The sequence below is a fragment of the Lutjanus erythropterus genome, chromosome 12, assembly GCF_056507025.1.
Source record: "Lutjanus erythropterus isolate fLutEry1 chromosome 12, fLutEry1.hap2, whole genome shotgun sequence".
Lineage (NCBI taxonomy): Eukaryota > Metazoa > Chordata > Actinopteri > Lutjaniformes > Lutjanidae > Lutjanus > Lutjanus erythropterus.
In genome coordinates this window covers 2,376,439-2,402,816 of record NC_139328.1, presented here as the reverse complement: position 1 = coordinate 2,402,816, position 26,378 = coordinate 2,376,439, and the positions used below count along the sequence as shown (strand labels likewise).

General features: G+C 41.4%; 1 protein-coding gene across 1 annotated transcript in view; it reads left to right on the top strand.

The window, feature by feature from the left end:
* Window positions 1-26,378, top strand: part of efr3a (EFR3 homolog A (S. cerevisiae)) — a 152,308-nt gene that overhangs the window by 82,018 nt on the left and 43,912 nt on the right. The window contains exon 8 of the mRNA XM_084732830.1: window positions 22,257-22,397. Within this exon, the coding sequence (XP_084588956.1) occupies window positions 22,257-22,397 (141 nt within the window). The remainder of the gene's footprint in view (window positions 1-22,256; window positions 22,398-26,378) is intronic.

Genomic DNA, 26,378 nt, shown 5'->3' with positions numbered 1-26,378 from the left:
TCAAGATAATCCACAGACCTTGTGAGGAGTTTCATGTGGGAACTTCTTTCTCTCTGTGGTCTGAAGACAGTAGCTGATTGTCATTTATTTCCCACATATTCTAATGAAGGATTAAACTTTTAGTCTGTGCTTTATGAATATCAACATGCATTAGAAAGGCAAGGGACGTTAAGAGGCGTCAGATTTAACTGACTGTTTCCTCTGAAACATTCAGCTGCTTTTTGACAAACTGTTGTAGTCGTGTGTTTTCTGTTCTCTTTGTTTGACCTCTCGTGTCTTTAACATTCGCTGGCCGCTGTGCGAGAAGAGCCAGGATCTAAAGTAAATCCTTCCGCTGGATCTGATGTAAGTCGCTCTGGATCGGAGCGTCGGCCGAATGAATATAAACCTCCGCCTGAACTGGATCCCGGGAATTAAAGCCTTCGCTCTCCTCACGCCTCTGCACACCTCAGACCTCATTATAGCTGTTGAATCTGCAGACCCGGGCCTGAAGTCTGTAGGCCTGTTGTGGAGGAGGAAATCCTCGCTATGTGTCACCCTCATCTCCTCCTGGGACTGAGAACGCTGCTCTGCTTCCAGAGGGAAGATTTATGGCAGAAATCAACGAGGCAAGACAGGAAGCTTAGCGCTGGTCTCTCTGTTTCACCTGCAGGCTCACCTTTAAACCCATCTCCCACATCCCACATCTCATCTTCCCTGTTTCCTCTCCTCCTCCTCCTCCTCCTCCTCCTTCCCTCTTTTTTGGAACATATTATAGATTCAGAACAGATCTTAAGTAACGTTCCTTGACAACAAGACTCACTGTTTACCACTAAAGAGTAAGAAACTGCAAACATAATTGCAAAAAATACCAAAATGGAGAAAAAAATACAGATTTTTTCAAATGTTTAACCACTTAACCTCACTGCTGGGCAAAAAACAAGCCAATTTAAAACTTTTCCTGTTTTAAATTTAAGTCAAAATGTGCCACTTTTCATTTTATTTTTTCAATCAAAATGTATTAATATAGGGAGTGATTTCAGCAAAGATAAGCCATCAAATAAAAATCTGAACATGTAGACACATATTGTACTTGTACTTTGTACTGTTTAGTAGGTAATACATAACAAGTTGGTATTGGTATCGTGATAGTATCAAATCAGGAGATAAGTGTGATTTCTTGGAGACAGGATTGGCTGCACAGCCCCAACATCCTCTACACATCGAGGGCGTGCAGTGAAATTACACCTTTACATAAAATTATATTTTTTTAAATGTATCTTTGTTAAAGTGAGAAAGTTCAGAAACATCCTGAGAGATCTGGCCAAGATGAACAACAAATCAAAATCATTCAAACAGATAAAACTACAAACAGATATTAAACAATATTAAAAAGAAAATCTCTTGTTTATTTTTCCTCCTCGTCTTGTCGTCTCCTCTCCTCTGTTTTGTTATTTGTCTAATGCTTCACATTCTTCCTCTCTTCCTCTTCTCCTCTTTACTCTTCCATCTCCATTTTACCACCCCCTCTTCCTCTCTCCCCATCTCTTTTAATCTCCTCTTTTTTTTAATCACCTCTCGTTCCTTCTTCTCTCTCACTGTGGCGTCCTCTCTCCTCTCTGTCTCATTCTGGTGGTTTCCATGTGAACAAAAAGCTATTTTTGGACCCTGATTTCTTTTTCTTTTTTGCATCTCTCCTCATGTGTTTCTTCTTCTCCTGCTTGCTACCTAAAGCCCTGCAAGCACCGACAACTTCCTTCCATCACATGTGAAGGAATGAAGAGGTCAGGATGCGGCCAGTGCCTCAATGTCGTGTTTTTTTTTTGACATGGTGGAGTTTGTGTTTCGGGGTTTGAGACGAGCGTCCATGTATCACCTGTGGGCGCCGTCCATCCTCAACAGAAACACAAACATTATATGAACTAGTCACTTGAATAAGTCAAACTAAATGTTGTCAAGGTCAAAAAATGTATAGTACATAGTCAGTAATATTCAAATGTTGGGTAAAGTAGGTTCAGAATGCCTGCAGAGTTAAAAGTCACTAATGCAAAGTTTAATATATTGTATATAAGCCCTTATGCAGCACAACACATAATTAAAGGCTGTCTGTTCCTCTGTTAATAATAGCTGCTGTTTAAGATGACACATACTCATACCTAAATGATAGTATAGGTTGAACGCCAGTGACTCGACAAATGTGACATATAGCTGAGTGGCAGGCGTACCAGATTTTACCTCCATTACATAAGTCCCATGACATTAAACACAGTTAATGCTGTGTAATGGTTGGGTTTTTTGTCAGTCACATGACCTAAGTGATGTAGATTAAGTCATTTTACTAACTTAAAATTTAAAATAAGTGACCCCGTCTCTCCGTCGTCACGCCATAATTCCTACAGCCACTAGAGGTCGCCATCTAACAATAAATATGGGTTGTGAGCTGCTTGCACAGACGAACTGTGCAGCTGTTTTTCTGGTGAGGACGAGCTGGTTTAAGACAGCAGTGATCCAACATGGAGTTTCACATTTTTCCTGAAGTGATGCACATTCATTGAAGATGTTATCATTGATTAATTTCACATACAAATGTCAAAATTTAAACTAACAATATAAAGACAGTACCATTAATTGTGTGGATTATCAGAACTGTCATCAGTTCTGTGAATCAACTATTTATCATTTAAGTTATTTATCAGAAAAAAAATGTTTCCAGCTTCACAAATCCAAGGGGCTTTTTTCCCTGTTTTCTATCGGACTGTTGGTCATACAAAAAGCCTGCCCTCACATTTGACTGTGGCCCTAATGATTAATTTATTAATTCAAAAAATCGAGCTGCAGTAATTAGTTGATCAGTCGATTGAAAGAAAATTAGTTGTCAGTTATTTTGAAAAGTTGCTGGTTCCAGCTCCTTAACTGTGGAGTTTAATTTTTGGACAGTAAATGAAGAGTTTGGGGGTTTTGGACTGTTAGGTGGACAAAATAAACAGTTTGAAGGAGTAACTTTGGCGTCTGGGAAAGTTTGATGTTCATTTTTTCTTTTTTCTTTTTTTTTACATTTAATAGACAAAACAGTTAATCCTGAAAGTAATTTAATCAGATTACTCAGTCATGATTATAAATAAATTATTTGCAAAATAGAAGGCAGTATTTCCTTCCATATTTACTTGCTAACAGTTGTCTTATCCCCTTTGCCCATGTGGCTACAAGAATCTGCAGGATTGTTAAAAAAAACCAAGCAGAGTCCTATAGTAAGACATATACATGTGTACACCTCTGCTGCCCTCATGCACATGCTCATGTGTTTGCTTGTAGAGCAGGAGATACAAATAAAAACAGGAACCTGCTCATAACACCAGTACTCCACTCCACCACTAGGGGTCAGATCCTCCACAGGGTACCTTTAATTCTCCAGAGGACTGGAGAGCAGAGTAGTTAAAAAATCTGAGGGCTAATCTGAGAGCTAAATGATATTAATATTTGTTCATAAAAAGAAATTTCCCCTTTTAAACTGTGGACTAGCTGGCCTCTGTCACACCGTACATCAAAGAAATCACCTTGAGAACAACCTTCACCAACTGTGGACTTTATTAGCACATGAAAAAGAGATTTTTTTTTCTTTTCAATTATGCGAGCGCAGCCTGTGAGCTTTCCTTTGTACTCAGTTTGAGCTGAATATCTTAAAATCAGTTTGACTTACATGTGTGAGCATTGCGGGGTCTGTAACTGTACAAAAACTGTCCTTCAGCAAATCACATGCCTCGGTCAAAATGCAGATCACCAAAATCTGTCCTTCAGAAGTCCTGAAGCTCCCGAAACCTCAGATGCTCGAACCTCACAGAATAACCAGTCCTCGTGCAACACAAGGACTCAGACGACCGTTTTCTGATCTTCCACCTCTGTTGTTGAGGCTTTGTTGGGTCCTGGCAACTAAAAGCTGCTTTGTTAAGGCACAGTTCAAAGAAAGTGTTGGTAAATGACAGGGCAGGCCTCACTGCAGAAGGTTTTTTTCAGGTAATGTAAATGTAGGTCGTTTGAAGTGTTTTAACAAATAGTCCGTGCTGTTCTTCTGTGTGAAGACAGTGTCATACCTACATTATCATGTTATACTCAGTGTACAGACACAAGTTAAAGGTAGGATCAGGATTTGTTGGTGTGTTTTGTGACATTACTTTCAAACTAAACTATTATCCACCTTTGATCTCATTCAGTAAATATTCAATCAGTCCCTCCAGGAAGTTGCGATGTTGTGACCACAAAATTCATGCAAATTCAACCTTGCAGTCCAAACTCTGCAGCTTTTCTGCAGATGTGACTGATCACTGCTGTTTCCCGCGAGTTCTACCGATAACAGCAGTCCTGTGCACAAACGTCACACACGTATGTCACAATGAACTGTCTCATGTTTTGTTTGTGTTCTTTTTTTAGCATTTATTTTGTGTTGTTTTGTCACAGTTACCGAAAAGAATGAAACATCTGTCACTGTTATTGTATTGCACTTTTATTTTCTAATTTTGTGCAGTTTTGACTGAGTTTGAGCTCTAAAAAGATGCTGCACAAAGCTTGAACCACAACAGGGTTGGTTCCATATTGGTGGAACAGACTCCTCTATTTTTACCAGTTTGCATCTGCGCCATGAATAGGAAAGCTGAAGTGGTGTAACCTGGCTGGTCGTTGGTAAAGCGACACATATGATGATGTATGCATGATATACAGTGTCACCTCTGTCTGTCTTTTGTTCCATATTTTAAGCCTTAAATATGACATATTTTTGAGTTGTCATCATTTTACAAATGGCGGTTGCTGGTGCTGCATTGGCTCATGTGTTGGATCAAAAGTTCTCCTTGTGTCGTTAGAGAACCTACTCTGAAATAAGAGCTGAAAAAATCTCTCAAAATGGCAGTCTAAAAAACTATAGTTGTGTCCAGTTCTTGCAGAGCAGACATAATAAAAGGTTCTTAGAGTTATGAAAAACTTCCTTTAGTCCAAAAACTCTTTGATTCCATCTTTATGAATTGTCAAGAATCATCCACTGAGGCATGAGAAAGATACTTGTTCCTGTGAATGCGACTTTTTTGAAGCCACTGACACAAAACAGACCCTGTTGCACCATTATTCAAGACTGTTTCAGAAATATGGACCACCAACAATCAGCTAACAAGCCCCCGTGGTTATAGATTCTGAGATCTTTGTAGGAAACAAAAAAAGGCATTTCCTTGGCTTTCAACAGTTAAAAATCCAGCCACGTGTTCACCTTCTCTTTCTTTTTAATTCCTGCAGTTTTTTCCTGCCTCTAACAGTCCAATCAGCACATCTAATCCTTCACGATTTAAATGGAAATATAGTCTTCACTTAATCCATGTATAATCAGGGTGCATATATTCCTCCAGCCACGGTGTTTTCATCACCTCAGGGATCATCTCTGCGTTAATGGAAACATTCCAGCCGTTTCTAATGGTCTTCCTGCGACTTAATGAGCAGATCCTTCAGTCAGATCTGAGGATGAAGTTGGTTCTTTGAAAGCAGGATGTGTGAGGTTAAACAGGAAGGACACGTCGTTAAATATTAAAATCTGACTTCAGTTCTTAAACATCTGCCCATTAATGTATTGGCCAGGTTTTTTATTTTATTTCTTTATTTTCTAATTTAGTATAAAACCTGTACTAGACTCATTGAATCACCAGGCTTCAGTTTTCTGTGATGATCCTTCATATAGTTTTATCGTGTTTTTTCCATCTTGTTTTTCATCATTTTATTTATGCAGTTTCGTAATTTATGTATCTCTTTTGAGGCCATTTTTGCTAAGTGGAGACATTTCTTGCTGAATTTAAATATTTAACCTATGAAGGTCAGTTCACTTCAACTACAACAGAACACATTTACTCTCCTCTCTCTGGTAATATGTAGCAACGCATATCTTTTTGATTTCATGTCTGTTTATTCAGTAGACATAAAAAAATATCTGTGTTTTAAACTGTTTTCTGTAGATTGCACACTGACCTGGACATCATTTCTAGAAAGAGATGTTGCTGTTGGATGTGATATTGTCATACACCTCTGACTGATCATTTAAATCTTTCTTCAACTTTCGAGGAGTCAACGTAGTCAACAAAAAAGTCAGTGACAAAGTGAGTTTCCACTAAATGGAAATTGTTGACAGCTTTCTTCATTATATCATCATGAATGTTTTTAACGTTGTGGAGCTGCAACTACATTGATTTTCTGGAACTGATGGAAGTAGTGAGTGAGCCATCCTCCTCTCTGCTGAGAGCTGCAGATGTGCAATAGTGACAAGGAAGCGACAGGTAAACAAAAACAAAGGTTTACCTGCAAGATTTGTAAGGCGGACCTTATGGGAGCACGTCGTTAATGCACGAACATTTGAAGAGGAGGCTCATTGGACATGTGGATGATTCAGACTCACTCACCTCAGTAAGAAAGCTTATTAGCTAGCTTGCAGCTAAAAGCTAAGACAACTCTGTCAACACCTACGTGTAGGATTCCAGATTCAAGAACAAAAAATATGGCCTGCTTGTTTCACATACATTCATTTATTTGTGGCAACCTAACACACTTAAAACAGGAATTAATTTTCTGTTTTTTGAGCTGTGCTTCTCTCTCTTGTGTCTAGAAGCAGAGCTTGTGAGATTTGTAGCGATCATTCTCACGATGCTTCACTGGTCTGGGGTTCCCTCCTTGATACGACCCTCTCTGTGTCATAAGTCATCGTTTCAGTAATCAATAATAATCAACTGTAAACATAGTTGTGAGTTGCAGCCCTATGTTCAGGCCTAGTTTTGTGGACAGAGAGTGTCCAATGTTACACAACGCACTTTGTTAGCTTATACAGCCTTTATCTATATCTATACAGCAACACACTCCACCTGGCTAGACAACACTAAGAACAAGTAGAAAATGTCTTTTGTAACTTGGGTGAACTGACCCTTTAAACTGACAAGACAACATGGTGTCGGCAGCTCTATCATTTGGCGTCTGAACAACTCAGTAATGTCATTGTTTTTCTGGAGACAATCTCGGTACGAAGTCACACTGCAGAGTTTTAAAAATCTCTCAAAGGGAATGGAAAGGCTTCCCCCGCGCCTCAGACAAACCGCTGATGAGCAGTGAGAGGAGTTTATTAGTCTGCTGTGTGATCCTGAGTGTCAGCTACATTTCACTGAAACTGTAGGAAAAGCCTGTTGAAGAAAGGCATCACCTCCCAATCACCAGAGTCCAAACTGCATAGTAATCATCACGATGGTCGTCTGTAATCATGCAGCACACATCACATTGTCATGTCGCCTGCTTCACACGTCTGCAATCACACACAGCTCCATGCAATCACAGCAGGCAGAGTCAGACTCACTGACTACTTGTCCTCAGTCTATCTGGTGTCTCTGCCTCTTCCATCATGAATTTATGCCTAAATGACTGTTGAACTGTTGTAGAAGCAACTGAAGAAGGAAGCTGTTGCTCATTTTATTTTAAAGGAAAGGAGTCGCACAAGTGTGACTGTCCCTTTACTCTTAATGTTTACAGTACACTAATGAGATGTAAAAAGTCGTACTTTGCATCAAATCAGACAAAAACTAGAAATAATATATTCTTTATTGGACAGTATTAGATGCTTCAATAGTTAGTTATTAGAATTAATTAGAGGGTAGTTGAGAGCACATTACAATAGAACTAGTTTTTGTACTTTTTGTCCAATATAATAGAAAGAACTGCTTGTTATGTCTTGTTAGTGTACTGTTAAATGAAGTACAACCCACCTATTAAATGAATTGCCATGAAATTTTGTGTATGATGATGATGACCCCTTAACTTTTCCTCTGGTGCCAAAATGACACCTAAACTATACAAACTGTTCTTAACAGAATACCTACTTTAATGTTCTGGAGCATATTGTTATTCAGAGGCAGAAAAACATAAAAAGCAGCTGACAAACACAAACGCCCTGACCACGTTACATGTCAGCAAACAATCAGTTTAGGGTTACAGTCTTTTCTTTCTTTTTTTTTTTTGATACAAGAAAAGTGAGTTAGACTTTGTTTCCTGTGCTAAATTTACCCAACATGTTCAGTCAGTTCCTCTGATGAAGCCTGGAGTTTTTGCATCATCATTTGCTTTATTTGATATGGATAATATGGAATTAGAGCACAAGTTAGGCAATATTTTATTAATATAATTCGAATTATGTCTAATTTACTGCTGAACAGACCAGTTTACTTGGGTTTAAAAACACTGTTATGATGGAAAAGTGTTCACTTTGTGTTCCTTAATTGGTTAAAGAGTAACTGATTATTGATAGTTAATATGTTAAATAATTGCTTAGGAATATTTGCTTTCCCAGCTACAATTTGGTGCATTATCTGATTGTTGAAAACAGTAGAGCCTTAGTAGAAAAAAAAAGATGTCAGTATCAGCTGTTACCACACTAACATAGCAAACATATGTGAAAAGCATGAGTGACAGGGTTACAGTATATTAACTATTATAACTATATATTATAATTAACTGTTCAGCAACTTAATGTGTGTTGACTCTGCTTCACTGTCTGCTGTCAGCTGTGATTCTCATGTGCTGAGAGTCAGAGCTGTTCTGTTGGACAACCGTTTCTAAATTTACCCCAAGCATCTGTGTCTGCATCATGTTCTGCAAAGAAAATATCCATTTTAATATCAGTGCACACTGGAGGACATATACTCTGATAACAACGAATCTGCAATATGCCAATATTGGCCAATATAATCAGATGACTGATTGATCAGATCTGTCGGGTTCTAACAAACAGCTGCGTTCTGCTGCTGGAAACACTGAGACTGAACCAAACTGGAAATGTGTTGCAGAAAAAAAATAGGAGGTTAAAGAGGCTATAAAGTTCCATAAAGCTGCAAATGATTTCTTAAAGTCTTTCTCCTCACACGCTGTTCAGTTCGTCCATGCAGCTCTGTGAATAGAAGTGTCCCATAAATGACGGGTGGACATCAGTTCTGATGATGCTGCACTGTTTTCTGCCTGTTCAGAGGCTGACCTCGCTCCTTTGAGCAGCTCAACTTCGCTGCAGTCCAGCAGCGTCCTGTCAAACATATTGTCCATCAGCAGAGACGGGGTTTGTCAGTTTAATAGTGAGAGGCAGCGCTCGACACAGACACACAGTTAGACGCCGGCCTCTGGGGTAATAACGGCTCTGGAGGAAGAACCGTGTTGCGTTTAGATTTTGTTTTTCTTCCTCGCACGCACAAACACAATCTGTTTAGGATAATGTTGTTCCCAAACACGGCAGCGGTCAGTTTGCCCCATGGCGGCGTGTTTTGGGCTTTCTAATCGAGCCTCGGTGGACCCGGCAGGAAGCCGCGGTCAAGGGTGTTTGATTCTGTTAATTGCTTCTCGAGGAGGGTGGACGTGGGCGGCGTGCAGAAAACCAGAGGTGGAGGCTTGGAGAATGAAGAAAAGCTCTCCTTGTTTCATAGTTAAATGCTTGCTTGTGCGCACGCACGCACGCACGCACGCACGCACGCACGCACGCACGCACGCACACACACACACACACACACACACACACACACACAGATGCTGAGTAGTGTTTTAAGGCTGCCACCTTGAAAGTGACTTTGAGTGTTTGTTTTTTCTCAATTCCTTACATCACTGATGGTCACATACCTCAGCTCGTCACATGATGTCACATCCAAGATGGCGGCGCACAGCGGTGCAGCGGCTTCTCGAGCTCCCGGGACCAAGCCTTACTTTAAAAACCTCTGAGGCCGTCTTTGGCACTAGTTTAGTGCAAAATTCGCAGGTGAAGTACAGCACAACCGAACTGTTAGCCATCAGAGGAAGTTCGGCGATCACAATCTCACCAAAGCTGAAATCCGTACTCGGAAGGCAACGGCTCCTGAGGTCAACGGAGTGGCGCAGCAGAGTACGTGGAGACGCGAGCAAAAGGAGACGATGTGCCCGTAAACAAAAGAGAGGAAAGCGGGCGGGCGTGCTAGCCCGGCTAAAGGCTAACAGACCGCCGATTCCAACTCTCTTTCTGGCCAACGTCCGCTCTCTGGACAACAAGGTGGACCTGTTACGTCTGAGGCTGAGTGCTTCTACGGAGATGAGGAACTGTGCTGTTCTTTGCCTCACGGAAACCTGGCTTAACAACAACATGCCGGACTCAGCCTACCAGATCGACGGACTACAGCTCTTCCGAGCGGACCGCGACTACCGTTCGGGCAAAACACGGGGAGGAGGACTCTGTATCTACGTGAACGAGCGCTGGAGCACGAACTGCGGACTGGTAAAAAGCTACTGCTCCGAGGCGATTGAACTGATGACTGTGAGATGTCGGCCGTACTATCTGCCACGGGAGTTTACCGCGGTGTTCGTCACCATTGTTTACATCCCGCCGGGTGCTAATGCTAATGCTAACGAAGCACTACAGGAGCTACACGACACCATTAGCTCGCTGCAGACGAGGCACCCGGAGGCGTTTTACGTGATTGCAGGGGACTTCAATCACGTGAAACTGACGGACACTCTGCCCAGTTTCTACCAGCACGTCACCATCCCCACACGTGGAAACAACACCCTGGACTGCGTGTACAGTAATATCCGCGGTGCATACAGAGCCCTTCCTCGCCCCCACCTTGGCCTCTCCGACCACATCTCCATCCTGCTGGCGCCAACATACTGCCCCCTGTTGAGACGGTCCAGGCCAACCAAGAAGACAGTCACTGTGTGGCCCAGGGACTCAGCCTCTGTGCTCCAGGACTGTTTTCAGTGCACAGACTGGCAGATCTTCAGGGACGCAGCCACGTGTGAGGGAGAGCTGGACCTGGAGGAATACACCTCCTCCGTCCTCGGATTCATCTCTAAGTGCACTGATGATGTCACCACCACCAAGACACTAACCTGCTACCCGAACCAGAAACCCTGGCTGAATGCTGAGGTCAGAGCTCTGCTGAAAGCCAGAGACGCTGCGTTCAGGGCAGGTGAGGCACCAGCGCTCAGAGAGGCGAGGAAAGAACTGACTGCAGGCATTGCAAGGGCCAAAGCCACATACGCAAAGAAAATCCAGGGTCACTTCACCACAAACGACCCCCGGCGCATGTGGCAGGGCATCAAGTGCATCACGGATTACAACACCAAGGACGCACAGTGCCCCAAGGACCCCTCCTTGCCAGACGCACTCAACAGGTTCTACGCCCGCTTCGAGGATCCTGACACCCCCCCCAGCACCAGACTTATACCACCACCTGGTGACACACCCCTCAGTGTGACCACTGCAGACGTGAGGAAGACCCTTCAGGGAATCAATCCCCGCAAAGCTGCAGGCCCCGACAACATCTCAGGGCGGGTACTGAGAGACTGTGCACACCAGCTGTCCGAGGTGTTGGCGGACATCTTCAACACCTCACTGTCGCTGGCATCCGTCCCCACCTGCCTAAAGACCGCCACAATTGTCCCTGTCCCCAAGTGCCCCACAGTGACAGGCCTAAACGACTACCGGCCCATAGCTCTCACCCCGGTCATCATGAAGTGCTTCGAGAGGCTGGTCATGCCTCACATCAAGAACGCCATCGACGTCACTGTAGACCCCCATCAGTACGCATACCGGAAAAACCGCTCCACCGACGATGCCATCTCATCGGTGGTCCACACAGCCCTAACCCATCTGGAGAGCAAGAACTCCTACGCCCGCCTGCTCTTCCTGGACTTCTCCTCAGCATTCAACACCATCATCCCACAAACCCTGGTGCAGAAGCTCTCCTCTCTGGGATTGAGTCCCACACTGGGGAACTGGGTCCTGGACTTCCTGACTGACAGACCCCAGACTGTCAGGATCCACAACACCGTCTCCTCCTCCATCACCCTCAGCACTGGCTCGCCCCAGGGCTGCGTGCTGAGCCCCCTCCTGTTCACTCTGCTGACGTATGACTGCTCGGCGAGACACCCCAGCTGTCATATAGTGAAGTTTGCGGACGACACAGCAGTGGTGGGACGCATCACGAACAACGATGAGTCCAAATACAGAGAGGAGGTGGAACACCTGGTGCAGTGGTGCAGAGAAAACAACCTCTGCATCAATGTTAAGAAGACCAAGGAGATGGTGGTGGACTTCAGGAAGGACAAGCGCCCCCCCGCTCCCCTGTACATCGGAGGAGCAGCTGTGGAGGTGGTCTCCAGCTTCAGGTACCTGGGTGTGCACATATCTAACGACCTCACCTGGAGAACCAATACCTCCTGTCTGGTCAGGAAGGCCCACCAGCGTCTCTACTTCCTCAGAAAGCTGCGGAGAGCTGGACTTGGTAACTCAGTCCTGAGGAGCTTCTACCACTGTGCGGTGGAGAGCATCCTCTGCACCTGCATCACCGTGTGGCATGGCAGCTGCACCGCTGCCGAGAGGAAGAACCTGCAGAGGGTGGTGAAGGCAGCACAGAGGACAGTGGGGAGCAGCCTTCCTACCACCCTGGACCTCTATACATCACGATGCAGGGGGAGGGCCCTTCGCATCATGAAGGACCCCACCCACCCCGCCCACCGACTGTTCCAGCCCCTCCCCTCAGGCAGGCGGCTGAGGAGCATCCAGAGCAGAACCACCAGGCTCAGGAACAGCTTCTTTCCTGAAGCTGTCAGACTGCTGAACTCGAGCCATGCTCTATAGACCCCCCCCCCCAACTCTCTCCATCCCTCCCCACCACATACCTGCACCACACACACTTTACCGCACTAACTCACTTTACTAAACATGTGCTCTTAAAATACTTGCTCATGCGTGTTTCTCTTAGACCTAGCATTAGCAGTGCTGATCTCAGCCTCTTTATCTTTGTATCTATTAGTCTTACTTGTATATTTGCCTTACTTGTATATTGCCTTGTGTATATTCTTCTCTTGCCTTACCTGCGCTCTTTAATACTTTGTTTTTAATTATTTATGGCTCAATCCCGGCCCCGAGTACCAATTTCGTACCATAAACTGTAAAGGTGAGCTGGTATGACAATAAAGTACCTTGAATCCTTGAATCCTTGAATCCTTGAATCCTCGTGTCTTTCTTCCACTGAATGCATGATTACACACACACATATCATTCAGGAATACATGACTAATTTAAATAAAATAATGAAATAATTTCCTTAACACTCCTTTGTTTATTTTGAACTTGTGATAGTTAACAGGAGATGAGGGGGAAAGCGATGCAGCAAAGAAACCCTGGTTTAAAAGAACCATGGATGTTGGGGTTCGTGGTCAGCATCTCAGCCGCTGCTCCGAAGGGAGCGACTCCTTTACTGTACAGATTCACATCTTTGATCGTAATATTACTGCCTCTAAAATTCAAACTGACAAATTAACCACAGAGGGACCCCAGTTCATCACATACAAAAGGCAAAATCTGTACAATGCACATCTTTGTGGCTGTAAAAAAATCTGTGAGAGATAAATTTTGTTACCTGCTCCTGTCTGTTAGCGCCCACACATCATGTTGGAGCGTAGCAAAGTTGGAGGTGCTGCTCTTCCTGCCCCAAAATGTTGGTCAGGAATTGATCCAGTTTCTCTCAGTAACTTGACTGGCTCCCAGTTGACTTCTAGAGGAATTTCAGCCCAGTTTTTCAAATGTCCATCCCAAAAGCGACTGATAGAACTGCCAGTGCATGTTTTACTTGTGGGTTAAATTTTACTGGATTCGGTTTCCAGTTTTCAAACATTGTGACGTGACACAGATTTAAGTGGGATCAAAATGTTAACATGAACTTCTGTGCAGGCGTTACCCTTTTTCTTCGATGCTATTTCTGATATCTTTGCATCTGACATGATTTTGCAGAAAACTACTCTCCCGATTAATCATGCATCGATTAATTATAATCCTTAGTACTTGGTGGTAGCAGTGTAATTCGGTCGGTGCTCTTAAAAGTTCAGAATTCGGGACCCGACCACCCTGAATGCACCTTGTGGTGCTGCTCTGCTAACATGCTGCTTTCACTAGCAGGCCTAAAATAACATGATGTCTCTATTAAAAACCCCATGTTTTGGCCCCAGCATCCATTTGTGAGCTTTAAATGGTTAATGTTTATCTGCTCCTGTCTCATGCCCCACAAAATGTGAAATCACGTGCCTGTCCTCTTGAAATTTCTCGAAAAATCATTTATAAAACTGATTAGATGTTGTCTCCTTGTGGCATGTGCATAGACTTTTTATTTGCTCCTTACTATATTAATATTGATCATTATTAATATTTAATCACAGCCAAAGCCAAATATTCAAAGGCACGACAGCTGCTCCATTAAAGTAAATTGAAAATGTCTAAATATCCTGTGCATCATTTCCTTCACATTTCCTTTGATTCATTATAACACGTGTTAAATGAAGCCTGCAGGATCCTGTTTAGAATTAAAATTTTACGTCTGTCTGGTTGAGTCATGTGAAGAGTTTAAAATCTACATTGTTTTTTTTTTTGTCCAGCCTCCAATCATCAGAAATAATCTCCACCTTTACTAAGTTTGTTCTGTCCACTTCATTTAACAACACCAACCCGCCTTCTATTACAGGAGAGATTTTCATTTTTTATCCCTCATGTCCCTGCCTCTAACAAGCAATAAGCATTTAATTTCCCCTGAACCGCCTGTGTGGGCCGACAGTAATTGCATTGTTTCCCTCCGGAGACCCGGCTGCCTACAGTCCATCTGTGACCAGGCTTATTGCAGCGGAAGTGATTTACTATTGCATTATTTTAGCAATATAACACATATCGGGAGGCCTGCTTGGTCTCCTGCCAGGACCGTTTGGCAGCTCTGTAGGAGATGACAAACTTGTACAGAAAAAGTTTTTCTTGTGTGCGGAGCTGTAGGATCAACAAAGTGGCAATGGAACAAAAAATCGAACGTGAAGAGAGACCATTTTTCCAGATAAACAACAGCGTGGGGTATTGAAATGCGTAAAATAGGCCAATGTTTACATTTTGTTTACAAGTGACCTCTAGTCTTGTGAATAAAGGCCTTCAAAAGCAACGGTTAATTTTTTACAGTGCTGCTAAACCTCTGTGGGAGGAGGTTGGGGTGGCAGGGGACAGTTAATGCTAAGCAACAATACTTAAGTCCCCTTGTAATAACTTTAAATGGTCATAATCATAAGCTAAACTGACTTTAAGCATACTTAGAAAGATGGATTATGATTCAAAACAGCCCGCCTCTTTTCTTATGTCACATTGAACTTGTGGTGACAGGACGGTGACTGTGACACACAAGCTGCAAGACGAACACCGTCCCTCTGAAGCTGTTTTGTGCCTCTCTGAACTTCCTGACACTTTGCAACAGCTCACATCTCATTCGCCATTCAAGTCACGACTTCAAGCTGCACCTAGTCTTGCATCTCCTGACTTTTATCTACACTTTATTTTAGTGCTGGCTACGGACAGCCGTGCATATGGGCTATCATGTATTGATGAAAATCTCAAATCTCTGGGGACAATGACATGGCTTCATAGCTACTATGTCTTGTTGTTAGGGGTGTGCAGCTCACTGACTGAGACGATTCGATACGTATCTCAATACATGTTCAACGATACGATGCATCTAAAAAATTTTAAATAGCTACCAATTCTGTGCGATACGATACAGCCCTGTCAGTAGGGTACTATTAGTTGCAAGAAGAAATCCTGATAGTTTTACTAAATCCACAGTACAGTGGTGTTAATATCTTATTAGGAATCTCATTTGTAAATGAGATCCTGTAAGCCTAAATGAGAATCTGTGAACAAACTTTAAAATGAGTTAAAATCCATTTTAGCATTAAGATGATTTGCCGTTCTCTGTCATATGAAGAGAGCTGTGGTTTTAATTGAATTTGACCGTGTAGAGGAAGTGGGGTGTGGAGGAACAGTGATGCTACGTGTGACCTGCTCTCCCAGTGACATGACATCTCTGTGGGTCTGGAGACTCGTGGCTGTGTAACTCTGCCATCTGACACGTTTTGCATAAATAAAAATCAAAACTTATTCCAGACTTGGGCTTTCTGAAAGTTTGGTGGCGTGACGCGGTGCACCATCAGTTCTTTCACTGTCTGTTTTGAGGAAATGAAGAGCAGAGACAGGAGAGGGAGAAGGGAGCGCTTGTTTTGTGTGAGCGAGGTGGCAGGCGTCCAGAGAAAGCGGTGCAGAGAACAGAGTAAAGTTACAGCGGCAGATGCTTAATGAATGAAACGTGTGTCCTAATTAATTTTTTCCAATTTTCACATTCACAATGTACACAATGTTATTGACTTGGAATCTTAGCATAGCGTTAGCTTCCTGCCTCATAGCTGAACAGAAGGCTTCTGTCAGCTGAGCGGACTAGAAATGTCTCCGGTCGCCAAATCATATCTAAGGCTCATCCTGTTTACTGGAATATTGAACAACATTTCCATTGCATAAGAACATTATGGGATGGTAATGATTGTATAGTCAAACCCTCAGTTACCAGGGAAAATTTGTCATGGCTTGTGAAAAACTTTTGATTGCAAAATGCATGAAAATATGAATAAATGGGGATGTTATTTGTTTTTCTTTGGCTAATGTGCCAAGGAGATAATGTCCTGTGAGGTGCATAATCAGGAATTAATGGACACTGCAGAGGCAGCCGGTTCTGGTATTCATGTCTTCTGTTAATTCTTCATAATGCACACCTTGTCTGGTGTTGTTTCCAATAATTATTGAAACCTCTAAATCAGATAAATTGTTGAAAAAATTAGCTAAAAGTCACAGTTAAGTGGTTGAAATGTCCAACTTTGGTCATTCCAAGTGGTGGTAGATTAAAAAATTATGAATAATTTTTAAATTCCATTTATATGAACACATTTGGAGCATGATGTGTGTTTTTGATGACAGGGTACAGGAGGTCATCTGAGAGGGCCGGTGGGGTACATCTGAATAAAAAAAGAGCGTGTGGGCCTATATAATATTCATCTATCTTTATATGTCTTTACTTTTCCTGCGTGCAACCCTCAACCCTCTTGATTTAAATTATATGAGTTCCAGAGAAGAGATGATTATATCTGTAAAACAAGAATGATCTAAGAATAGAAAGGTTCAGACCAAAAGCTCTGAGATATTCTGACCCTCATTTTCATGAACGTGACTGAGAAATTAAACACCTGTGAGACTTTCTTGAGTCGATCCCACTGTGTGAAGTGATGGAAAAAGTTGTACATGCATATGCAAATGAAGACTCTTTAATGAGACGTTGTAGTGAGGTGACTTGATTCACTGATAAATCCTGATTTGGGGTAAAATTCCATCATTTGCTCCTCATTTTTTGCAGCGTGCAGCTCTTCTCTCATCTGCCTCAGTCCATCAAGATCCTGATTTAATTTCCATTGACTGTCCACCCCCTCTTTCTCTCTCTCCTCCCTCTCAGTCTTTCTTCATCTCCATCTCGCCGCTGTCTTTATTTCTCTCCATTTTTTCGATTCCTTTCATCTTTATATTTGTCATTTGATTCCTCTGCTGGTTTCCAAAATCCCTTTTATCCTTTTTCCTCCTACATTTGTCTCATACCTCTAACATCATATTAATCAGGCTTAATTAAGTTGTTTTCTGGAATCAGAATTCTATTTATCGCAGTGTTTCTTAAAGCATGTAGAATGTAGAAACCCTCTTAAGCCCCCTTTAGGACAGAAAAACCCTCTAACATTTGGCTTTTGTCTTTAGCGGGAAAAGGTACAATTGCATTTATTCCTGGGTCAAGTAACTCTGCAGTTGTCATGTGCATTTTTCTGCTCCAGCTTGACAGTGATGAAAACATGAAAACCAATTTGACGCGCTAATTTTTGCCCTTTTTCTGGCGCAGTTCTAGGAAGGCTTGTTGCTTCGGTACCTCAGTGACTCTTTTTCATCTCAGCCACAAATTCCATCCGTCTCTGTTCAAGCAGCGTTGTTCCAAAATAGTCACACAATAGAGACACATAAGACAAAATAAAAAAGTAACTGCCATTCTGACATCCATGCTGCTTTTTGCTGTTTATGAACCCTGTTTTCTGGGTATCTGTGACATTGAACGAAACATATCAGTTGAAAAAAGCAGAAAGACCAACTTGCAATGGGAAAGGAATCAGTCACTTATTTTGGTGGGTTTACATGTTTAAAAAGCCTGCATGTATACGCTAATTCAGATTTAAAAATGATCTTACTGCAGGCCCCAACAATAAGGACTGTGGCAAATAAAATACAAAGTCAGGCAAGTAGATCTGGCAACTCATATTCCCAAAAGACGGTGACTTATTTTAGTTTAACAGCACAGGAAAAGACTAAAGTTAAATGTTTAATCTGTCCTCCCTCTTCTCATCTCTATGCAGACTTTATCACTCTTTATTCTGCGTCACCTGACTTCCTCCTTTGCTCTTGTCATAATTGCTATGGCCACTAGAGGTCACTGCCTAACAATAAATGTAAATATGGGTTGTAATAAGCACAGACGACCTTGTTTTTCTGGTCAGGACGGGCTGGTTTCTTGTAGTGTTCAGATGTAAAATAAGAGTTACTTTCTTTTTCTGAAGTTGAACCTAAAACCTGAAAAGGTTTAGCAGCTGCTCAGAATCCTTTTCTTCATCTGGTGTAAAATTCAAAAGTAAAGCTTTCTGAAAATAGTGATGTTCATTTAAGGATGTTTTTTTTGAGCTGAAGGCCATCAGGAGCGAAGGAAGTGTTTGAACTGCAACACCAGGATACATTCAATTATTTATCATAAAAACATCAGAAGAAGGAAGCTCTTACCTTCTGCCCACTTTTATTTGCAATTCAGTTTCATGGTGAAATTGTTTTTGTACAAAGACCCTTTTCATGTTTTATTATGAATCGTCAGAGATCTGTGTACTCACACATTATTACCAGTAAAACTGAAGTGGACAGTGTGTGTGTTTCTCTAAATGTCTCTTTAACAAACCTTCCTTTAGGCTTTTTAACTTTTCATTTTATCTCAACAGCCCAGCCCAGTCAGGTAAAAGACATTAGAAATGACAGCAGTTTTATGATAAATAGTTTTTTTCTTTTTCCCAAATGTAAAAACAGGCTTATCTGTGAATAATTACAGAGATCAGCGGACAAGAAAATTAAGTTTTGTTTCCTCCGCCTCTGTCTGGAAAGAAACTCATATGGATCGTGTTTTTAGCTTTTGACTGATCACGTTTTTTTATAGTCGCAGCAGATAAATACAACTCACATAAAACTTATGCTTCGTTCACATGGATTCAGGCAGACGGTAGACGGCCAACCGCATATCATTTTAGTGGACAAGACCAGGGCAGTAAAATAAGGTGAGATAAAAGTTAAAACATTTAGATTTTTGCTGTCCTCCTTGGAAATTTACAACCGAATGTTACGTGGCTTCATCACCCAAGGAGAAAAGGTGGCCGATCAGGACGACGAGAATGTTGGTGATGATCAGAGCTTGTATTCTTACTAAGATGCAAAATTATTTTCAAGAGAATTTAACATTAATTTTAATTTGCCAATAGAATATTAAAGGGATAGTTCATCCATATATCAAAAATACATGTTTTTCCTCTGGCCTGTAGTGCTGTTTATCCATCTAGATTTTTTGGGTGTGAGTTGCAGAGTTTTGGAGACATCAGCCGTAGAGATGTGTAACTTCTCTCCAATATAATTGGACTCAATGGTCAAAGCACCAAAAGGATACATTTGAAAAGTAAAAACTGGTGTCTTTTTCCAAAAATCATGACCCAGTGACTCGAGATAACGCACAGACCTTGTTTTGAGCAGTTTCATGTAGGAACTACTTTCTGTCTTGGGGAAAAGAAAGTAGTTCCGGTAAATTCTAAAGACTGGTAGATTCTACTGCAATAAGAAAATGGTGAAAAAAAGACATCATCACAACATATTGTCATGAGTGTTCATTTTTTCCATTTGTTTGTTTTTCCCTGTGCCATCCGGAAGCTGTTGTCTGTCTGCCATCTACCATCTGCCAGAATCCCTGTGAATGCAGCATTATTGGAGGTTTTCCATTAATGCATCCATTCTGTGCTGAATATCAGAGTCTGGGCTGTGAGGTTAGCAGCGTATGCAAAACAGTCCCATGCGTCATCGTCCCCAGCCACCTCCTCCAGCTCTTCCTGGGGGACTCCAAGGTTTTCCCAGTTCAGACATTTATGTAACCCCTTCTGCCCCGGGGTCTCCTCCCAGCTGGACATGTCTGAAAACCTCCACAGGGAGGCTTCCAGGAGCAGCTCTCACACTCTCCTTCTGAAGGCATCAGTTTTTCTGCTCATCACATTATCAATCAGTGATCAATCACACCTACATCATGCAGTGATTGGCCAGAAAAACAGCAGGATTTAAGCTTCTCTCTCAAGATTTCTTTCTTCATTCTTGTACTTTTCATGTGAAGAAGCGAGTGCAGCAACGTTAATGTCTTTGAGGAGGAAGCATCCAGAAAATCCACATATTCCAATAGATTTAGCCTGACCTTTAAATGTTCAACTCTCATTTGTGAAGTGAAAATTATTTTTGAAATCTATCTCTGCTGCTCATGAAGAAGAAGATATCAGGATGTGAAGCATTTTGATGAATAAATTCATACTTAAACGTAAACTTACGTAAATTAAGTTCAGGAAATAAAAATAAAAAAAACTGTCATATTCAGTTCTTCTCAGTTTGTTGTTGAGACACAACAGTTTTATTAACAGTGGAAAACACTGTTTATGCTTGATGTGATATAATTAAAATCTCTCTCCAGTCATGTTTCAACAATATAAATCACGCAGCAAGAAGTAATAAGTTGTGTCGATGCGTTTTTTTTTGCAAAATAAGTTCAAACACCTTGTTAAAATGGCTGACATGTAGCTTTACACTTTACCTTCATTTAGTTTTCAAGGATTCATGAATTTGCAAATAGTCTCCGCCCTCTCCTCAACCCTAATCCCCCCCTCCACCCCAAAGTAACTTCACCTGGCTTCTCCTCTGTTTTGCTAGCTAATCACGGTAACTAGTTCAATCCGGCCTGTGCTGCGGGGTGCACATTGCCGCTAATGATATGTATAGCGCCACCTTCTCGATTAACGGGGTTCGTTCCTTAGGTTTATGACATCACAAGCCCACCCTGTTTGCATCTGTTTTCTCGAGACTGTTTACTGTTTATTTTGCTCCTGATTTGTTTTGTAATGCATGAAAAACACCACATGGACACGTTAACAAGGTTAAAAATTTGATTTTCACTAAATAAAAAAACTACCTCCTTATGAAGGCTAGAACAGTGCGTCTTTGTTAGTTTGATCATTTAACTGCATTTTGAATTGACAGAAGTTCTCTGTTGGCCACACCCACATGTGTTACATCACGAGAAAGCGCAGGATGTGCTTTTTGAAGGACATCAGGGATCAAATAAAGTACATGCATGGTGTTTTAAATAAAGAGCCCAGTATCATGTCCCCCACAGAGGACATGAATGAATTGCTGGGTCTCATAGATATGGAGAAACATTTTAAATCTACAGTAATTCTATTTTTACTTAATCAATGCGATGCTGTACTTTGTTTTAGACTATATTTAGAATATTTCCAATCCTTTACTTTTGCTGATGGGAAACACTGATATAGAAGCCAGATATCGCTCTCTTGCAGATTCCAGCTTCCTTAATGAGCAGATTTGTGGATTCCTCATGAAAATGAAAACTACGTAATACTAGATAAAATTTCATGCCCACTCATTTTTTGCAGTGCTTGACCACACACACACACACACACACACACACACACACACACACACACACACACACACACACACACACACACACACACTTATCTGATTGAAGCTGGTCGATACTGTTTCATTTGATTTCGCCCTTTTTTCAGCTGCTCTGATTGATTCCTTTTCAGTCTCTCCTTCGTCTTTAGTCCTTCATTCTTCACTCGTTTTCCTCCTCTCTCTTCATCCATCTCTCTCATATCCTGCCGCTTTCTCTTCTTTTTTTTCCCCTCCCTCTAAATGTTATTGCACCCTGCGCTCTCTGTCTGTACAGATTCTTTTATGTGCGATACGAAGAATTGATTCTCGGCTTGTTGTCTCTCATGCAGACTCATTGAGCTTTTTTTTTTGTTAAATTAAATCATGGTGGTGACAAATAATTCTGCAGTTTTCAGTCCTTTAAAATTGATTTAAGGATATTGTAGATCTTTCTAACTCAGCAGTGATCCAACACTCGCCGTCTGGTTTCTTTGTCCTGCTGCTCAGGAACTGATGTGATGGACGAGTGTCCTGGTGTTTTCTGCAGGTACACTTTCTAACCTGTCTGTCTGTCTCCGTCTGACAGGGCGGGGCACCCCAGCACACCCTCAGTGGTGGGTCAGGATGGCGAGGAGAACCCAGCAGCGCTGGCAGAGAGCTGCTTCAGAGAGCTGCTGGGCAGGGCGGCCTACGGCAACATGAACAACGCTGTGCGACCCGTGTTGGTGTGAGTATCTGAATGATATGTCTGTATGTGACAAAATATAACTCTGATGTTACAACATAAAACAAGACTTGATGGTAAACTTTGTGCAGCAGAGACAGAAACTTTAGTCTGCAAAACATCACTATATGAAGCATCAAAGCAGTTATAAGACCAAGTTTTAGCCCATTAACTACAAACAACCTGTACTTTATATTACAGGTTGCTGTTTTCTAAAATATGGTGCACTGTTTCAGACACTTGAATGTATTTTCCTGCCTTCCAGACAGCCCTTGTTTTCCAAAAATCACCATACCAACATTAAAATGTATTAGGAGACTCTTGAAACCTGCCACAGGTTTCAAGAGGTAATGCAGTTGAGACTTTTCAAATGAATATACAACTAAATGAAACAGTCCTGCAGGATTTTATTGGCTATTTTTGCATTGATGGATTGTTGCAGCCTAAAATCCCTGATTTAGAGGAGGCTTTTCTAATCAAATTGCAGGAGCAAGTGAAAATTGCAAATAAAAATGTTGTTGTTGTTGTTGTTTTTGTATAATTCATCAAAAATCAAGAACGGCGTGTTCCAGTCAGAATAAAACCGCGCTCTGTTCTGAGGATTCCCAACAACCTCACCAAAAAGGCTCAGGATTACAAAAATTCTAACCAAATATGGTTTATTTGTAAATAAGCGTCCCTAGGGTGGAATATTGCAGAGAAAAGAAATCTTTTTGGAGCTCAAGCTCAATCAGAACAACAGCACCAAATGATAAAATATAAAACTGCACAGAGCATTGATCCAGGGGAATAACAATGACAAACCTTTGACCAAAAAAACACAAATAATTAAACACAGAGTTGGTTCATTTAGAGGTATATATATGACGTTTCTACAGGAGACTGCTGTGGTTGGTGGAACTCGCAGGACGCTACGATGATTCATCAAAATGACAGAGAAGTTTCAGTTATTGAACAAAATTACAAGGCTGTGCAGAAATCACAGGGATCGGTCGAAATTGTTGGATTGTTGCAATAGCAGCATTTCAACTTCCTTTAGAGACTGATTGATATGCAGTTATAATAAAACTAAAAAAATTAATGCATTCTTGACGTTACTGTGATGAATTATCTGATGTATTTTAAATTGTAGGCCAGTTAATGCTGCAGAGACTACTGTTGTCATATAAATATATAGAGGGGCCAGTTTTTCAAAACCTTAGATCAGAATTATCAAGATTATCAAGTAATCCTTGTTTTTTTGCTCTCTCAGATAAAACTTATCTTGTATATTTTGTCGTGGTGTTTCAAATAAGTTTCAGATAAGATCAGTCTGATCCAGATAAAACAAGATCAGGATCACAGACTCTGGATTTGCAGATATGCTTCCATCTTTTGGTCAAAGTAACAAAAATACTGAGGAGAACAAATCACATTCCTCTTCGATTCAGAATACACTTTTGGAGAAAGAACTGTGAAAAACCTGTTTTGCATCGACCAAGCTCAGGTTTTGTTGTTTAATTTATAATGGATCTTGTTTCTGTGTTACTTAAATATGCAAGCATTGAATAAAAGATTAATTAAATATGCGCCCTTCTTGACTCTATCTCCACCTTGAATCCATGCTGAATTCACCCATCCAGCAGGATCAGGATGATCCAGATTTCTTGCATCACACCTATCCTAATTACCACCTTAAACTTTTGAAATACCCTAAAACAGATTTTGGCTTTAAAATACCCAATTTCGAGATTTAATTCTGCCCAGAAAACTCTGATGTGGATGAAATGTTTTGAAGTACTGGCCCTGGTGAAATGTCAGTATAAAAAAACTAGATGTCGCCTCGTTCCTTATCTTCACTGATAAAGCTTCCCTCTCTGAGCTGTTTACTGTACAGTATTTTGTCTATTTGTGGCTAAATAAGAACATCAGCTAGACGTTCTCTTATCTTTCCTGCTTGCCTTTATAAGCATATGGAACTACTCGTGTCTGTCTTCTTCTGTCCTCGTGTTTTCATTTCCTGCAGTGGGCCGTGACAGTGTTCACACTTACCTTGCAAGATTGATCTTCAGGCTGCTAACATGCTTGATGTGAACGCAACCTTAATGCAACATGTTTTTTTTTTTTCCTTTTAAATCGAGGCGATGTACAGAGAGATCAGAAGAGATCTACCTTCTTCCTCTCGCTTTGCAGAAACACTGCAGCCCTCAGATTCATCACCTGCTTTATTACATGTAGGAGCCATGACACAGACAGCAGGAGAGGCGACAGGACAGCAAATAAACCTGTCGCTCAGTCACACACACACACTGAAGTAGACACACACACACACACACACACACACACACACACTCTGACTCACTCTGTCTCAAACACACACACACACAGATCTGCAGCCTCCCAGCACACAGAGGAAATTAAATGAGCTCTCTTATCGCGCGGGCGGCTGCCGTGTGAACGCGGCTCACCGTCGCCACCCGGTGACCGTCTCACCCTCCTGGGATTTAAAAAAAAGTCCTCTTCGCCGCTCCTATTGGCCGCGCTGCCCCGCCACTCAGAGTGGTTCGCATAAATTGGACAATTACCGAGTGAACGGACGAGTCCCGCTGAGATTTCCTCTGTCACAGGCTGTTTCTGCTCCACTGAGCCTCACTTTGGTCCTTTTATCCTCAGAAGCTTCAGCAGGAAAGACTCATTCAGATATTTAAATTGGTGGATTTCTGTATTTAGTATTTCTAGTCTCTCTTGCAGTGTGGCTCCAGGGACGGTGGTGTCACTCAGTTAGTTTGTATGCAGGTCCATTAGTTTGATCTTGAGTGAAAATTCTCAACTTGGATGAGATTTAAGTATTTTTTTAAGATATTCATGTTCTTTAGAGGTCATATCCTGATCACATTGGTGACTTACGTCACAAATTTGAGGACTTGAGACTTAACTGACTAAAGCTGATTTAAGAGTTGACTTTGACTTGGTATTCATGACTTGAGACTGGAGACAGGTGACACGAAAAGACTTGAACAAATATTTGCATTTGCTAGTCAGAGCAACAGAGGCCAAAACACAAGGCAGCTGTCATGGAGGGGGCTCGTCCAAAAATGATAAAACATGGATTCATTGCAACAAAATGTCAAATATCAGTAAGATTTATAAAGTCTAAGCAGGCGGCAACAGTCCAGACCACTGTCTTTTAGAGCTGCAACTAATGATTATTTTCATTGTCAATTGATCTGTCAATTATTTCCTCGATTAGTCAGTCCTTGATCCATAAAACGTCAGAAAGTGCAAGATGACGTCCTCAAATGTCTTGTTTTGTCCACAACCCAAAGATCTTCAGATTACTGTCAGAGAAGAGTAAAGAAAAAGAAAATATTCACATTTGAAAGCTGTAATATGAGAATTTTGGCTTTTTTTCTTTAAAAAAAAAATACTGAAACCACAATTTAATTGGCAATTTAATTAATTAAACCATCAGTAATCAATTAATTGTTGCAGCTCTGCTGTCTTTTCACTGATTGTGGCAATAACTGCTATGAATCATCAGAATATCATATAACTCGCTAGACTTAAAGCTGGGACTCGACTTGACTTGCTTGATTCCCATCACAGTAACTTGAGACTTGCTTGCGACTTGCACACTTGTGACTTAATCCCACCTCTGATTAGCGATCCTCTGACTTTTCGTCTAGCATAAAAAAATCCCTCAGTTCACACGAGATACCTCCAAAACTAAACAGTTAAATTCCTTTAATCAAAATATGAGATCAATCCTAACGAAGAATGATCAAACACTGTCACTGCAGATCCCCTCCACCCATTATGAATATTGTTTGAGGAGTCTTTGGAAGTCGACATGTTCCTTCTTGCAGGTATGAGGATGTGTTGAAATGTAAAGAAGAGAATGTTTTTAGTAATGGTTGTTGTCAAGCTAATATAAATACAGTAATTATTTTTTTATAATGGCATTTAGTTCCATCAGTTACCATTCCACTGTTCCATTATAATTAG